Source organism: Anopheles nili, chromosome 3 (genome assembly GCF_943737925.1).
Source record: "Anopheles nili chromosome 3, idAnoNiliSN_F5_01, whole genome shotgun sequence".
NCBI classification, from domain to species: domain Eukaryota; kingdom Metazoa; phylum Arthropoda; class Insecta; order Diptera; family Culicidae; genus Anopheles; species Anopheles nili.
The window spans coordinates 41,939,553-41,956,956 of record NC_071292.1 but is presented as its reverse complement, the minus strand read 5'-3'; the positions used below and the strand labels follow the sequence as shown (position 1 = coordinate 41,956,956).

Here is a 17,404-nt window from a genome sequence, read left to right as displayed (position 1 = left end):
GCGGTTACCGGATTGCAATAAGCAGCTACTTATCAAGTTTGAAAAAATTTCAATATCAAGTCCAAGAAACAACAGTTCGTAGCAAATAACTGGACACACGCATATGTACTATCGAATAGTTATATAACAATATTCCCATATTTTAATGCTTGTACAAATGTACAGATGGATGTGTGTTGAACATGTTGATACGCACACGGTGATGTAATCTACAATTTTGCAAATATTCATAAGCCAAGAAAACTATGGTATTGATATCAACATTCAAAAAAAAAAATGTGAGTGTAATTTTAGTCACAATATTTCTAACGTTTGTCACGTTTACCATTGAATTGAAGCATTTTCCCTTCATGCTTTCTAAAGAGGCTTATCATATTACCATACGTTCTAAAATATTATATCTTATATAAATATGTTCTAAGATATAAATATAGCTCATTGTGTTTGAGGAACGAGCCTGTGTTAAAGAGTAAAAAGTTGTACTGGAAATGATTGCATCAATATTTCAATTGTCTCACGGATGGTAGAAATATCGGAAAAAATACATAAGAAAATCGCTAAAAAAATGTTGAATATTTAAAATCGGTAGAATAACTTAAAGATGCTTTTCTGAACAGCATTTTGAACACATTACTAGTGACATTGATTGTCATTGACGAAACAAAGCCCGGAATCCGGACAATGTATGAAACAAACAAATTGATGAGATGAGGTAAGACAGTTGTAATGTATTAATGTTATCATATTGTGATATGATGTGGTGTATCCATTTGCAGGTCTGATCGAAAATATGTCCCTCAAATTCTCACGCTCTTTCGACATATTCCTTATTCGCAGTAGTATTGTTTGGCTCTATATGAATAATGTTTCGTAATTCAACGATTTGATGAGATCAAACTATCGATCGAAACAAGCTAACAAACAATATAAAAAACAACATTTTTGTTTGCGTTTAATGGAATGTAAAAACAGAATCTCGAAAGATTCAAAGCAAATTAATCCGATCGAGCAAGATGCATGCGCATACATGTGTCCGAGGGGTAAGTAGTTGGAAACATGAGATATAGTTGATGATACAACATTTCGATAATTATTATTCTATTTCATAGGTGTGGTGAACAAGCGTTGACACCCAAGAATCGACCTACAAAAATTAAATCGATAATTAGTAATGTGTTCAAAATGCTGTAGCTTAATTTTTCTATGATGAGCGATTGAACACTGTCCTCGTGAAAAATGAAATACCAATTAAGCAATCAAATGTTACGGTATGATAATTAGAGTTGATTGATGATGTGAACATCAGTCTTATGGATAAATCAGACGATTTGTTGGTAAACGAATGCAAACTCGAGAAATATTTGAAAATTTAATATTGTGTGTTTCAAGATAGTAGCTTACATCGTGTGACGTGTTATTCACAAGAAAAAAACGGTTTCCAATCAGTTTGTTTTTTTCGGTTCACACTGTGTTATATTTGTATGAGCTCGATAAAATATGGTGATAATATTCATTTTATTTGTTACGACTGCTTAGTCTTCATACATTGTTGGCAAACAACGATTGATTATTAGCTTCACCATCAGTTGGTGAACGGTAATTGTGACGTTAGAAAAGTCACCTCTCTGTCCCTTGTTATTTGATAGACACACGTAAGTGTCAATTGGAGATAAACGCGAATTAAAGTTTTAGGCCTCAGAGCAATTTTTAATTCTTGTTAAAAAATCACCTTCATGGAAAGGATCACTTAGCATAGGGAATGCCATCGGAAAATAAATAACCTCGTGATATTTCTTAGCTCCTCACATAAACCCGTAGTAATGTATACTCTGTACGAAGTAAATAGCTTAGGTTTTGTTATTCAAATTTAGCAAAATGTTGTTGATGATGGTATCGTTCATTGTTGTTGGCACTCATTCAATTTCTGATGATACCCAATTTGTATTTATTCTAGGCTTTTGTGATTTTGGGATTTGTTTAAGATTGTTTTCGATTGGCGATGTGGAAGATGTATTCAACGGTAAAAACTGTGAATTTTTTAAACATGCTCCAAATTTTGGCCGTGGGTTGAGATGAGATGGTCATAATAAATGTTGTAAAATTTATTAGCAAACTTCCTTTAACTTGTACTGCGGGCGTGAAAGAGATAGTTACTGCACAGAAAATTTTGAAAAGTTGATTGTACTTAGATGTCGTTACTTTTGAAGATAAACGGTACTGTATTAGAGAAGAAAAGTTCAGATATTCGATGTTTTGAATGGGGATTAAAAACTTATAATAGCCATGATAGCTTTCTTAAAAGCTGGTATCGCGGTGTCGTACTCTACTCATGCGTAGAAGATGGTTAACGTAGAACCGAGGTCATTTTTAAAGAATTGATCTTTATTATCCAAGAGCTACCCACCCAACATACCCTTTCCGCGAGGGCTTAAGTATATGGAGCTCTAATAACGTGCCCTAGGCAGCCCAACATATCCTCTCCTCGCGGTTGCGCGACGTTTCAACCGTTTTATGTTGATACATACATTTGTCTAGTCTCTCTTCAGGACTAGTTACAAATTTTCAGCTTACGATCATTATTCAAGATTTACTGTTTTTCGTTTTCGGGTATGTGGCCGCTACAGGTCACAGGTGCTCTCCGCGCTGGCAGCTGCATTTTAGTCCGGCGTCAGCGGTAGAGGATCGTCCTTCACGTGCAGCTGTGGTAGAGGGGCAGCTTCTTGATGACGTCGCCCTCGCTGCTGGTCACGTCGTGCCTTTTGAAGCACGTTGCGCCTTATGCGGTGCTTCTCTGTGTGGGCGGCTAGCCGCTGCGGTGTCACCCCGTCGGTTTGGTGACGTCGACGTCGTGGCTCTTGAAGGTTGTCTGGAGTTATCGCTGAGCTGTCTCCTCGATGGAGGAAACGATGATGGATGGCATCCTATCTCGGAAGAATCTGTGTCCTGAGAGCGCCTGCGACATATGATAGTTCATAGTTCATTGGTCCTGCCACAGCGTCGTGGTTACGTCACGTTCTCTCCGGCACACGACAGAGGTGGGGATTGCTCCTCCTGTTGCTTGTACTTTTCACCAGCATCACGCTTCTTCCTGTACCAGGAAACATATCGGCACAAAACCGGCTATGACAACAGCTGTCTCGTATCTGGCAGGTTGGAATATGCTGGTCCCTACGATGGCTGTTTGGACTACTGTCAGAATACCATCCTCTCTTCTGAGGACTACTGTCGGAATGTAATCCTCTCACCAAGGACTCTTCCAATTTACAGGTTTCGTTGTTTCGCTTATTTGCTTTATTGGGCCTCCTGTTATTCTGGATCGGAGATCTGCACAGTGACATCCTGTGCACACTCATTCATTCATATATTCATAATGTTCTACCGTTCATAGTAAAGTACAGATATTTAAGTCCTATATTCCTGGATTGGAAAATTTGAGTATAAGTATAGGAAGGTAGGGAATCAGATTACCAAGCCAATGCACGTTGGGCATTTACCGGGATAAAAGTCCGAAAACCTAAATCAGATTTCCGATAAACTTAGATAGGTAAGATTTTGCTCAAAATGAAGCACAAAATAACAAAAAAAAAACATTTTTGTGGGATTGTATTTCGAAAACTAAAAGATTTGCAGATATAAAATGACACATTTTTCTTAGCTAAATTATTTAGATTGAGAAACCATGTTAATGTGCATCGAAAATTCGATTATGGTTTTAGGGCTTTTATCCCGGAAAATGCCCAACGTGCGATATTTTACTGTAAAGGAATTAATCCAAATACTGGCATGAAAGGAAGCCTTTGCTGGGGCAGAGGCTTTTCTGTGCTCCTTTAACTCTCCTCCAGGGTTTAGGAAAAACAATGGGCAGGGGACCGTTGTTTTTCCTAAACCCTTGTTTCTGTTTGTTTTAAGCACTTAAAAAAAGAGCAAAGAAACACTGGGAAGGGAGTGGAGAGGGGTTAAGAAACACAGGGAACCTTCAATGATGCAACGCTACAAATCACTCTCGAAATTGGCAAAGGGCACAGTCACCTTTTTAGGACCAGGAAAAACTCACTTTTTGATCAAGCCTCACGGAATTATTCACTGTCACATTTATCTGTTCGGAGTCCGTAAGCAAGCTCGGGGTTGTCAAAATTAGTTAGACTTAAAATAAAGGTTGTCTGGAACACTGTTATACACCGTATGCAACTTAGCCTGCTGCCGTATGTCGAACTAGCCGCCTGCGCACCCTGCTGCATGAAAAACGACACGCGCGGTGGTGTGCGTATGCTGCGACAGAATGAGTGACAAATGGGTACGAAAAACAGTTAAGAGAGCTTTTCCCGGGAGATACGCGAGAATGAGCGAAAGATCGCTCCCATAGCCTAAGACTGAAAGGAAGATTAAAAAATAATTAATGGACACAGACGTATTTTTTTTAAACTTGCATTGGTGATTTATTTGAAGATTTAATGTTGGTAACAATTTTTTTTGGCACCACGGCGGCTGTCGCTGAGCCTCGTTCTGTCCGGCTTCTTGTTCTAAATCTTCTTTGTACTTGGCCCCGCGTTCTGCCTCTTCCTTGTCCTCGGCCTCTTCCTTGTCTTCGGCCTCTTATAAATCCACGTTGTCCACGGTCCCATAGTCCTCGGCCTCTTGTGACTCATTCTGGTGTGCGAAACGAAGCTCCTTCAGGTGCGCGAAACGATGCTCCTTCAGGTGCACTTATCGCGCGCACCTGAATTTCCGTCCAACGGTCATCTGCCGTTCGCAGATCGCAGCGTCCAACGGTCAACGGACGCAGGCCCTTGCGTAACGAGTAAATGAAAGCTTTGCAGTGGAGGTAACCTATTACGCAGCCTGCTATCGAAAATTATGAGATTTGAAGTGTGTGGCTCGGGACGCCATGGAGGAAAGGGAGAACGGTTAGAAGGTTAGAACGGTTCTTTTTTTCAACAAATTTTCGCTTCACTGCGAATGCCAATTAACTTTAACCTGTCACTCTGGCGTTTACAATTGATACTGAGTTTTTCCTCTGCCGATCGGCAGTTTAAATACCTGGCGACGCTGTCGGAATCTAAGCACACATACACTTGCATTTTCTTCGATTGCCTTCAAAGTAAGTATTCCATACGGTGTTATTCTCCCTTTCGTCTCCAGTTTAAGTCTTAAACTATGAAAATACCTACAGTTTAAACCTTAAACGTAACTAAAAACTAATCAAAAAATTCACCCTAAAAAAGATTCCAGATCAGCGCAAAAGTTGAGTTACGGGAGGTGAGTTGGAGACGCATGAGACTAGTTTTGAAGCGATCAGTTATCCAACGGGCATATGCAGACTTATCCCTGCATCTATATGCAGACCCCTACCATCTTCAGAAACCTGTTCTGGATTCTCTGCACCACTTGGATATCCGCTTTGGAACAATTACCAAACAGATGATAGGTTCATTTTCATCAAAACGGATACCAGACCAGGGTTGAACCTAATCCAATGGGATCGAAAGGTATGAAACCAAAAAAACTAATAAAAAAGGAATATCCCTAGACTAAAATAATATGAAAAATTGACCTAAGTCGGACAAATCCTACATCTTAGTATCACTCCGTGCTCGGAGAGTACCTAATATTATGTAACTACTTTAACGATATCTTGAGATAACCTACAACTTCCTCATACATGGTTTAAGATGATAAAGATGTTTTTTTAGTTTTATAGTCGTACTTTTTTTGAAGCCGCCTCCCATTAATTCGTTGTAACTTTGATTTCTGCTGTTGCTATATGATATCTGCTGTGGTGATATGATTCTGATCACCTGTGATCATCTGTGGTGATAATTCTGACTACAACCCTTTTGCGATGCAAAGAAAATATCAATTAGAATAAATTATTTGAACGAGAAGAGAAAAATGAAAGATATTAAATATAAAGAGAAGGCAAATAGATAGCATAGTTTAGGTATCATCTGAAAAACGTGTTCACTTGTAGATATATTCCATTTTGACCATCACGAGGACGAAACGGCTCGCTTAGAAGGCTTGACTGAAATGCAGGTTGCCCAACACGGCAAAAAAAAAACTGCCAGTTAAAAATTGCCAGTTTTAACTGCGCTGTTAAAAGAGGTCGTCCCACGAAATTATACTGCCACCTCGATCCGGAGTTGTGATGGAAGCATCCTTAAAAAACGGGAAAGGGGAAAATAGATTTAGGATTGAAGAGTATGAAGAAGCGGAAAGAGAGCAAGATAAGAGGGGATATTAGAGGACAGTTGGGTTTGGACATGAGGATGGGTGAGAGATCGCGAAGGTAACTTGACTCGAACCAGCTTACACTTGATTCCAGTCCAGGATACTTCCATGTGCCTAGTTGGCGAATTTTCGATAATTTTATAAATATTTAAGTCAGTTGAAGATGTCTTTGCGATAGAGTTATCTTCAAAATTTAATTCGAAAAGCGCCATTTTGAACAAAAACCGGACCCCAACTATAGTGATAGAGAATAATGATGAGGCTTTTACATCCAAAAATTTAACTACATCATCATTTTTTAATAGAAAAAACTGGTCTTTGAAATTTGGTAGTAGGACAAAATCGGCGGCCACGTGTAAACCAATACCGTTTGTCTTCAAATATGGATATTTCGGAGCAATTAAATTGGCAGTCATGTAGATGGTGGCAATTTCACTTGATCTACCTGCCACTTGCTCCGCAAACTTCTTGCCAGATCTAACCCAACGTTTGATCTGCTGTAAATGGTTTTCGAAGCAATATGCAGAAAAGTTATCAAGCGGTCCAAACATTGCAACCTCTCCAAACACGTGTTGGAGATTATGGACATTGCTGGTCATGTGGGTACGACCATAATATGTGCCGAAATCCTTAACAAATCGGGAAAGGAAGTCTTTCACACGGGTCCAAAGGTGCTGGTAGTACGATGATGACAAAATCGTAACACCGCAAAAATAGAGCAGGAAGTGACTATAGCCTTGCGCATCATAAAAGTCCTTCAGAACCACAACACTTGCATAATGAAGGAAGGTCCTATATTCGGAAGCCTTGCAAAAAGCAACATACCGTACGCTTCTAAGCGTACGGTGAATTTCAGAAGGAAGCTGCATCTGTTTCAAAAAATTTGAAAAAAATTCCTTTATTTCAGGGGACCACCGAGGAAATCTTTCAAAATTGCCTTCAAGAAATCCTCGGAATATTTTTCGGGTAACCCCCAAATCAATTAAATGAAGTCGTTCACCAACAGGAACGTTTTTAATTATTCTCCAACAATTGAATTATTGAAGTATTCTCCAACACAAGAACACTTTAAACAGCCATGCACTCCAGTGAAGCTCGTCGTAGCTGTAAATTTAAAAAAAATCGTTGAGTGATTGATCAAATAAGTGAGTTACATTTCATACTACTTACCTTTTATTAAAGCACGTGCTGGTGAGTCGGCGACAAAATTGCGAATGCTAAAATGCAACGTTTTATCGCCAACAATCAAGCCTGATCGGTGAATTTCATTTGCTTCATCCACCAGCGGCCGCAAGAATTCCTCGATGCTTTCCGGTTTTTGATAGTGATTTTGATAGGTAGCACTAAAGGTGGCTACCGTCATAACCGGAAGCTTTGGCAACTCTACCACCTTTACAAGAATAGGCCAAAGCTGAGTTGGCCCACCCTTGTGTAGTGGCAGCCCGTCGATTGACACATCCAATGAGAAATGTGTCGCTTCAGGATTGAAGGTTTTAGAAAGAGTTAAAGGAGTAACATATTTGGTCAGGACTGATTTTAAGCCTCCGTACGAATAATCACCTCCTCTGATAGCAACAATTTCGTTCCTTAATTGGGTAGGTGTTCTAACCAAAGTCCGCGCATCTTTAGGAAGATCTAAATCCAGCTTCATCCGTAGGATGGCCAGCATCATATTGACCGCCGAACGGGGAAGTTGGTGCCAAATCGCAAGATATCGAAGACAATCTTTCAAATCCATTGTATCGAATATATTATATACACCGTCCCAAGCGACTGCTTCATCATCTTCCTCAATGCAGTCGTCCCCGTCCGGTAAAATGTCCTCGTGAACGTCGGTTTCATACGTTTCAATCCCACGGCTTTGAGTTTCTTCCACTACTTGTATTCGTTTTGACCCTGGCTCTTCATGGAGCAATTCCTCTTCATCAGAAGACATATCTGTGAATGATTATGAACATGTTTAAGCATAACATTTTTTAAAGTGCGCACTATACTCGATAAAATACGGCATATTAGATCACTACATTTTAGTTAAACACACAGCATAAGGTCAGTCAAACCCGAAACCTTTTTAAATGCATGAGACTCCATAGACTGGCCTGATAAGTTTCTTAACACTTAATCAATACAAAAAAACAGAACACTTACCTATGATAGTTATATAAATTGTGCATTACACAATTCTATGACCAGCATCACACAGAATCCACAGAAGACGAAGATTGTACAGACACATCAATTATATAGAAGACATTGTTAAAAAACATAATACAAAGTAACATTGAACACATTTCACACACAACTCACAAAACACTGTTTTCGATGTAAAAACATGTAAACTACAATTTTATTTTTCTTATTTGCACTATTCCAAAACATTGACAGGCATATAAATTGTATTTCACTGCTATCCATCATTATTTCTATCTAGAGATGTTTTACAATATATATTTTCACTTTACACTTATTTTAAACACTTATTAACACTACTTTTGCAGGATATTGCAGGATAAAGCACTTTTGTCTATCACTATTGATACCTACCATGGGAACGATTATGCATTATTTGAGGTTTTTTTATATTTACTTAGCGAGAGAAACTTTGCGAACTTAGCGAGAGAAAGACAAAAAAGCAAAGAAAAAGAATCCGTATGACGACTGATCAGCTGGCGCGCGCCGAAGAATTCGGTAAAACGCACGCATGCGCAAAACCGCTTCGAGGCGAGCGCGTTATTGCATACATGCAAACCAAATCGGCCGAACAGTGAATTCATGACCCACACATGCTCAATTTCCAGTTCGGCTAGCGTTGTGAAAGCAAGAAGCAGATAGGACATAACTTCGGTCTGCTTCTGGCTACCACAGACCTTCGTCAAATTGTCTCATGGGATGCTTCTTAACACTTTGACTGCCGCATCAGCCACTATGTGGCTGAAGGATTTTTTCGATTGGGCCACGTCAGCCACATAGTGGCTGAAACATTTCACATTGAAACAGACGAGTTACACGAGATAATTTTACTCTTTCTAAGAAAGTCAAAAAAAAGGAGTTTTTATTGTTTTTCTGTTCTTCAATTATCCATAATTATGTGATATCATAATTAGTTAATTTATTCATCGTTTATTTTGAATGAACAATGTTGAAACACTCAGCGCAAAGTTGAGGTTGATCGGGACAGCTTTAACAATATGTAAATGATCTTTTCACTGTTTTACGTGCCTTTGAGCGGTCCATATCTTGCCTATTATTGTTGTAGCACCGTTTACATGCACGTCGCATTTTTTCCCTTTAGAGTCTTGACGGATGGCTAAAACATGATGTTCCTGTTGCGGTTCTTGTTGCTTGATTTTAGTTATGTTTTTGACGGGTATTTGTAATAATTCAGAAGCAATCATCTCTCCAAATTCTCTTATTACCGATGTTTTCGTTGGTTGCATTTTTAAAAATTACTAAGGCGTTCACTACAGAGGTTCCTAATAATAGCTCAATTCTTAGCTTGCGGTACCATTTGGCCCCTTTCCTCATTGTTGTGGCATAGGAGACCATTTGGACGAAAGCTTTCGATCATAGGAAACCCCGAGGTAGCGCGCATCAGTGAACCAAGGGATTTCACAGTGATGCAGGGTGATGGGTTTCACCTTACGATAGAAGCCATCAGCATCCGTAGCTTGTAAGGGACCAAAATTTGTGCCTAATTAACCAATAAGTGGTGAATTATTGTAAATTTTTAGGACTTACCAAAATTTACCCTGATCCTCCATTCATTGTGGTATTGGATATATTTATCCAAACCTTCTGAAATCCTCCTTGGAGACACTCCAAATTTCGAGTGGAGTACAAAATGGTAGTGTCGTCTGCATATAACGACAGCTGCGTATGGTTATCCATGTCGAGAGCATCCGACGTAAAACAATTGTACAGGAGTGGTCCTAGGATACTCCTCTGTGGAACGCCAGCACAGTTGGCACAGGGGTCGGACGTTGTTCCCCCTACATGAACAACTGACGTACGAGAACTCAGATAGGACTGAATGGTTCTCACTAAGTACGTCGAATTCTTGTACACGAAGCTTATGCAAAGAGCCATTGTGCCAAACGTTGTCAAAAGCTTTTCGATGTCCAATAATGCTATCGCATTGGACTTTTCATCACGTTTATCGTCATTAATGACATTCAGGATATGCTGCAGCTGCTGAGCTGTAGAGTGTCCTTTTATAAAGCCAAAATGGACACCCGTCAACGTATTACAGTCGATACAGTGGGCCTCCATCCGCGTATAAACCACTCTCTCGAAAATCTTGCTTACAACAGGCAAGAGGGCGATCGGACGGTAGTTCGAGGTTAGGGAAGAATCCTTCCCTATTTTTTTTGGATTGGAACGACTTTTGCAAAATTCCATTGGGTGGGGAAATACCACCCAGTTCCAGACATCTGTTGAAGATGTTGGTTAAGCAACTCATACCTCCATGGCCTCCATGCTTTAACATGATGTTAAAGATGTTGTCAGGCCCAGGAGCTTTAATTCCGGCACTGTACTTCATAAGTGTCCGGACTTCATCCAAGGAGGCCCGGTCAGTGTCGGGAAGAAAACATTGAGCCCATGCTAGCTTACGGATGCTGTTGCTAACAACAGCATCGTGTGGACTAGCCATCGTATCGCTCACTCGATGCGAGTGAGCAAAATTCTCAGCAAGTAGCTATTTTAATAACAATCGGGTTTATTTACAGTAATAAGTTACAACTAAGCCCTCTCTTACCCTTAAATTTCTTACCCGTGAAGGATTCAAGCTTAATGGGGGGTATATTCTGGAAGAATTTCTCTGTATGATGTTTTCTTCATGTTTCAATTTTGCGCAACGAATGTGAGAAAACGCTCACTACAGCATCAGTCGTAGAAGTTCCCGTGTCAGCGTTCAGAGAACTCGACGATGCTGGCTGCCGCGTCTTCCGCCGCCTTTAGTGTTGACGCAGACACGAGAGAAGTCCGCTGTCCTCGCATTCGCAGCTCACGACGGTACTCATGATGGTGGTCGTTTCGGCGCTGTCTTGCAGTCTCAGCCCTTCGCGCCACTTCAGTCGGTGATGGCGGTGTCCTAACTCGGCTGTAACGCATCAAGAGAGGTGTGCCGGGGTTGCACATCCGACGCCGCCTCTCGTTGACACGCCGCCGCCGCTTCCGTTGACGATCGACGAGGAGCTGTGTTTCTCGCTGTGAAACAGGATGCATTGCCCATATCTCGTTCAAACTTCGCTCCAATTTGACGAACTCTGCAGCATGTGAGTTACCAGTGTCGCAGCCACCGTTTTAAAAATTGTGCTTTATTTTTAACAAAACACTCCCTTCCGAAACCAAGTACCCGTGAGGGATTAGTGAGGTTTGGAAGATCCATTGGTTGTATATTATTCTAGTTGATATTAGCTGTTCTAGTTGATTTGTATTTAGGGAAACTTATCAGTCATGTCACATCGAATGATTGTCATTATGTGATTCTAGCTTATCAATTACTTTATATACTTCTCAGGCGCTACAACCGCTTATCGGTCTTGGCCTACCTCACGAGAAACCGGAGCCTCTCGCGGTCGAGCGCCGTCGTCTGCGGGCTGGGTCGTCGGGTTCCATTCTAATAAAGTGACCAGTCCACCGGAGCCTGTGCGAGTCTAAGTCGCTCCACGACGGTGAAGCTTTTGTGTAGAAAATGGTCCTCGAGGTTTTCACTCCTTTGGTTGTAATTCGTGAAGTTCCATAAATTTCGTCTTGGGAAAGAGTACCTCTTGAAATAAATAATTTATATGGATCGATTCGCACTCGATGACAAACAAATCGATACGATCGTTTTACTCCCGATCCTATGGACCGCCGTATGATGAACGAGTTGTCGAATACATTCTATTTCTGAAAATCCTCAAATTATATTGAAAATGAGGATTGAGATGAAACAATGTGTCATACTTACATCCTGGTTTGCACATTTAATATTATAAGTCACGAATCTGCGTAGATCTGTACGTTGTTGTGCGTTGTTGCAGATCACCGTTTACATCATCCTAAAATATAGCTTTCCTGTTAGTATATACATTAGGCATTTGATGCACTTTCTGTATACTCCGGCTGGCACCACGTGGAGATCGGAAAGTGTTAGCCAACCCAAAACTAGATAAAAAGCATTAGTTATAAGCATACAACTAAAGCGACAAACTTAAACGCATAGTTAGTTCACATTAATAAGCTCCATCAGAGCAGAAAATGTGTTGGCATGTGTTCTACGAAAAGCATGCTCCGCTATGTATTGATTTAAATTTGTTGCTCTGTTGGTACCCTTTTGAAATTTTTGAGCCACCACCAAAGTTTTTCTACATTTTGAGTATGAATAAGTGAATCAGAAGGATTCACGAAGTTAGTTGAGTGGTTAAAAGCGACATGTTCGTATCCATACTGTTCCAGATGATTGTAACCACGCCAACAATCGGTTACAATTTTGGAGCCGATACGAACATGTTCGTTGATTATGCCGGTTAAAACTTCGGTATTTCTGCGTTCTACGAGCACCAGAAATATCTCCTTTGTTTCCCGACAAATGCCTCCCACCAACCACTCTTTGGGGAAGGCATTCATGCGGTCCCGGTTGTACTTACGTGTCGAGATTTTGGTCTCGACTATCTCGACTGTCAGACCTGGTCCTCCAATCGGTGAATCATTGTTAATCTCCATCAGCAACTGCATCCGTATTTCGCCGAAGTGCTTCAGCACTGTGCGAGGGTTCACTTTAGCTTCTTTTGCTGCAGTTTTAGCCCCAATTCCGATTCTCCACATGTAGAGCAAAATCATTCCCTGTTTCAGGGAGTAACGGGTGCCTTCGAAAAATGACTGTGAACGTACGGATCTTTCGGCGTTCTGGCAACCACGTTTTTCCCAAAACCACTTGCATCTGTAAAATAACTTTATATGTTACAACATATACACACGTAACCTGTTTCTTTGTTCATTAGTGTGCACGTACTAAAGTTACACTAATAATTATTCTGCCTACCTAGTTTACTTACCTGTCTCCGTTCCGGATTTCTGTTCTAAGGAGCATCGCTCCTTGGCGCCGACTGTAGGTTTGGCTGCTCTGCAGGATGCTTTTGTCCATCAACCAAAAAGGGAGTGGACGGGATCCGTAAAGTGGCTAAAGACTGTGGCAAAGGACTCACTTTCCATTATTTCGTGATCACTTGTGAACTTGATGGTGAATCTACGCTACTATCGCCGCTGTTAGGGTGCTGGTACAAACTGGATGCTGAAAGCACCGTCTCAGCTCTCTGGCTTCCACACCAATATTAGACAGGTCAACGATCTTCCGGTCAAATCGGTTGTTCCTCGCTATCGATAATGAATGAAGAGGGAAAGCAGCTGAAATCCGAGACAAAGTTAGTGTCTCTCAGCTCTTTGGCTTTCCCTGGGTGATCACCTAAGACTTCAGGTCCAAAGCTGAAATGACAGCCTCAAAGGTGGTCTTAGTTCGACCTTCTAAGCCATACTTGATTGCCTCTAGATTGTTACCCCGTAGATTAAACAGGGTCAACAGGAGGCTCACAAGGTTGTTGAGTCCCTTGGGGCCTGCGACAGAGATTGACCTGTCAGAGCCAAGCTCGATGATAGTTCCTTCCCGCATCTTGCTCTGTCGGATTGCCAGAATCTTTCTAACCTTGTCTGGATCGAAACCCTTAATCAGTGGCTTCTGATGCTGGTGCTGGGCTTTCAGGACACTCTTCTACCTTTTTCGATCTTTTAACAATCTTCTTCTTCTGCTTCCCAAACTTTGGCTTGTTTGTTTTGATTCCTCTTTTAGAGTTAATTCGCTCAAGCAAGATCTGAGCAATGCAGGCAATCTGCTCCTTAGTCTGTCTAGATTTTAGATCCCAGTGCAGGAAGCCTGGATAAGGAATTTTTTCTTTAACCACACTCGCGGAGCAAGTACAGTATCTCGAAGTTTTCTGCTCTTGGTTTAAACACAAGCGATGAAACTTCACCTATCCAGAATGAGGTTGAGATTGAGCGTTAACCAGTGATCTTAATTGCTTCTTTTAAATTTGTATCCCGTTAATGTGGCGACTAACGACTCCTTGTCGCAGCCACCAGGAGCGACCCATCTGCTGCGGTTAGATGCTCCGTCCGAACACGTTCGAATCGGAGGCACTCGAAGAGGACGTGGCCGACCGTCTCCTCCACCGCCAGACACTGGGGGTAGTCATGGGACGAAGTGAACTGCATTGCGCTGAGGTACTCCCGGAAAAATCCGTGTCCCGAGAGCACTTGCGCCAACGCGAACGTCACTTCTCCATGTTTCCTGTCCTGCCAGGGTGCTATTTGCGGCAGCACCCTGTGTGTCTAGCGGATCGAGCCCCTGCTCTTGCAGGAAGGTTACGACATGGTCTGAAGTAACATAGCGCAACCCCTTAAGGACAAGCAGGTAGGGCTTGTCCCTCCTGCAAATCATGCGTGAAAAATTCACGCTCTGAGACGATCAGAAGTTCTCTGATGGCCTCATGGTCCTTTCGCGTACTGCAGGTTATCCGGCAGCAGTAGTTCTTCATAGAAGCACACAGTAAACTGTGGTGCTTCTCAGTTAGGTCCCACACCACGCAGGGTAGGATATTTTTATGACGGGACGCCAAAGGTTCCGCCAAATTCGAGGGGTAAGAATATAATCCTTGACCTAGGGAAGGGACTCGCTGTTCTTCTTTTTGTTGTCAAAAGAGTGAGTGTGAGGGCTTTACATCAGAGCTCCGCTTTGTTAGCAACCAAAAGGGCTACTAACTAAATAATAATTGTGTTGTGAGATGAAATGTTATTGCAAAAAAAAAACAGCTAAATCGGACGTCGTTGAAATTTTCGATCGGTTTTCTCGGTACTCCAAGAGGGGAAGAGGACATATGGGAACCCCTCGTTTTTGTCGCCTCCCCGAACGGAGGTTGTCGAAACTTGTTGTGGATACATTTGCAGAAAGTAAGAAGCAACATATGTGCTAAATTACGGCAAGATCTCTGTTTTGTATTTCTGTATTCTGGTGAATAGTATAGCCTTTTTTTGATCAGGGGTTGTATGGGTGTATCCAACATCATGTTGTGTAAGGGGAGCAGCCGTTTCTTCGCCCGGTCTGGTAGATTAAAGAGCAATTTGTTCCTTGTCTGGTCGAGTCCTGGGGAGGAATTGTTACTAGAATGAAAGGCAAGGTAGAGCTTTAGCATGGTAAAAGGTGAATCCATAGCAGGAACACTACCACGCTCATCTTGTTGGTTGTGCTTGAAATGGCTGTGCTTGTGCGAAATCTGGGCACACTTTCTGAGAGAATGGTTTCTGCCAGTCGCCTGAAAAGTTCCAAAGCGAGGTAAGCAATGTTGAGGAGCTAAAGTTATTGACGTATTTGCGCCAATAACCTCTTTTTTTGGCTTTAAGGAAGCTTTTGCACTTTTTCTCGTGATCCCTATACTGATCATAAGAGGAAGAGGAGCTAGTTTTTCTCTAGAGTCGAAAGGCTCTCTTCTACGCTGTAAATGCCGCTTGACATTCTCGGTCCCATCAAGGAGTGGGCTGTTTCTTAAAACACCTTGCTTGATGGTGTTCCTTTGGTTGGGCAGCAAGGGCACACGTTTATAAAGGAGACGAGGTTTTTGTACTCCGCTACAGTCAGTTTGCTCGTAGCCTCCTTCGAGTACGGACGTGTTTGTTGAAAGCAGCAAGAAATCAGTGCCCCTGAGAGGTAGTTCCGCTATCCCCTTGACAAGGTTGGGAAGACGTTTCCTAACTAAAAGTGTGCCAACTAGGAACCTGTTTTTATATTCACCAACTCCCCGAAGAAAAAACGACGAAAATTGTGCTCCTCGGACTTCCAGACATGCCTACTGAGGATATTATTCCAGCGCTAGCTGAATGTAAAATCGCGCCTACTGCGGTTAAAAAACATTCTATCCGAAAGAAACGATACGAAGACTAGGCTATGTACCTGCTTCATTTCACTAAAAGTTCTATAACCTTAGGTGAATTAAAAAATGTACGTGTAGTAAACCATCGTGTTTACTTCGAATTTTACGCTAACAAACGAGGTCCGATCCAATGTCGAAACTGTCAACTATTCGGTCATGGTGAAGCAAATTGCCATCGCACTCCAGCATGTGTGAAGTACGCAGGAGTGCATGTTTCTAATCAATGCCCACTAAATAAAACTACGGCAGTTCGAGATGGTAGAATAGCGTCAGCGAAATTACGATGTGCTAATTGTGGTGATCACACTGCGAATTTTTTCGGTTGTCCAGCATGGAAAACAATTTCAATTTTAAAGGAAAAGAAAGAAAAAAATAGTTTCCGAGTTCTGTTTGAACAATACACAGTTTCCATCTTTACCAAAGGCTCCACCAATCACAAAAACAGTTAATTAATCTTCACTTGAACCGCAAAGCTATGCTAAACAGTTAACATTTGTGTATATTCACCTTCAAAATGACGACCCCATAGATGTAAATGAAATTGGCGATTTCGTGCAAGACGTGTTTAATCACCTTAATAGGTGTAGAACTAAAAAGAAATTAATATCGGTGATTGTTATAATCACTGCAAAATATTGTTTCAAAAATGGCCCATAAGGATAGAATTCCTATTTTATATTCGAATGCAAATGGCATTGGGAACAAAAGCATAGAATTTTTCAATTATCTCACTAATCAAAAAATTCAAATAGCAGCGGATTGTGAAACATTTCTAAAATCTTACAATAGAATTTCTCACCCTGATTTCTTCATCTATAGACTAGATAAATTTTCAAGCAAGTTAGGTGGACTTATGCTAGTGGTAGCTAAACAGCTTTCACATGAACAAGCGTATTTGCCCAGGTTCAAGAAAATAGCAGCTGTAGGTATAACTTTAAAATTACATCTAAGATCCCTAAGTATAGTTTCCATATATAATACTGGAGGAAACACCGATTCCGATAGCTTTCGTCAAGATATAAGGTTCATTTGTAATATTCGAGGTGCGCGAGATTTGCGGAGATTTTAATGTAAGACATCAACTCTGGGATTGCGCCAGAGCTAACCGAATGGGAAAAATTCTGTTTGATGAAATTTAAAGAGGTAATATATGGTTACGCTATCCTAATAGGCCCACATATTACCCAAGTGACGTCAATAGCTCTCCCTCAATC

General features: G+C 41.2%; 2 protein-coding genes across 2 annotated transcripts; both read right to left on the bottom strand.

Annotated features, from left to right (window-relative positions):
• Window positions 1-6,093: 6,093 nt before the first annotated feature.
• LOC128724360 (uncharacterized) lies at window positions 6,094-7,139 on the bottom strand (the record flags this gene model as incomplete). The annotated part of the gene is made up of 2 exons (XM_053818086.1): window positions 6,094-6,156; window positions 6,261-7,139. Coding segments are annotated over 2 exons (942 nt in total), but the record flags the coding sequence as incomplete, so codon positions are not given.
• A 107-nt stretch (window positions 7,140-7,246) lies between these two features.
• On the bottom strand, window positions 7,247-13,053 carry LOC128724359 (uncharacterized). Its single transcript, XM_053818085.1, has 3 exons — window positions 12,861-13,053; window positions 7,399-8,166; window positions 7,247-7,332 (listed from the first exon to the last, which is right to left on the bottom strand). The coding sequence occupies exons 1-3, from the start codon at window positions 13,051-13,053 to the stop codon at window positions 7,247-7,249; spliced, it is 1,047 nt and encodes a 348-aa protein (XP_053674060.1).
• Window positions 13,054-17,404: the final 4,351 nt, after the last annotated feature.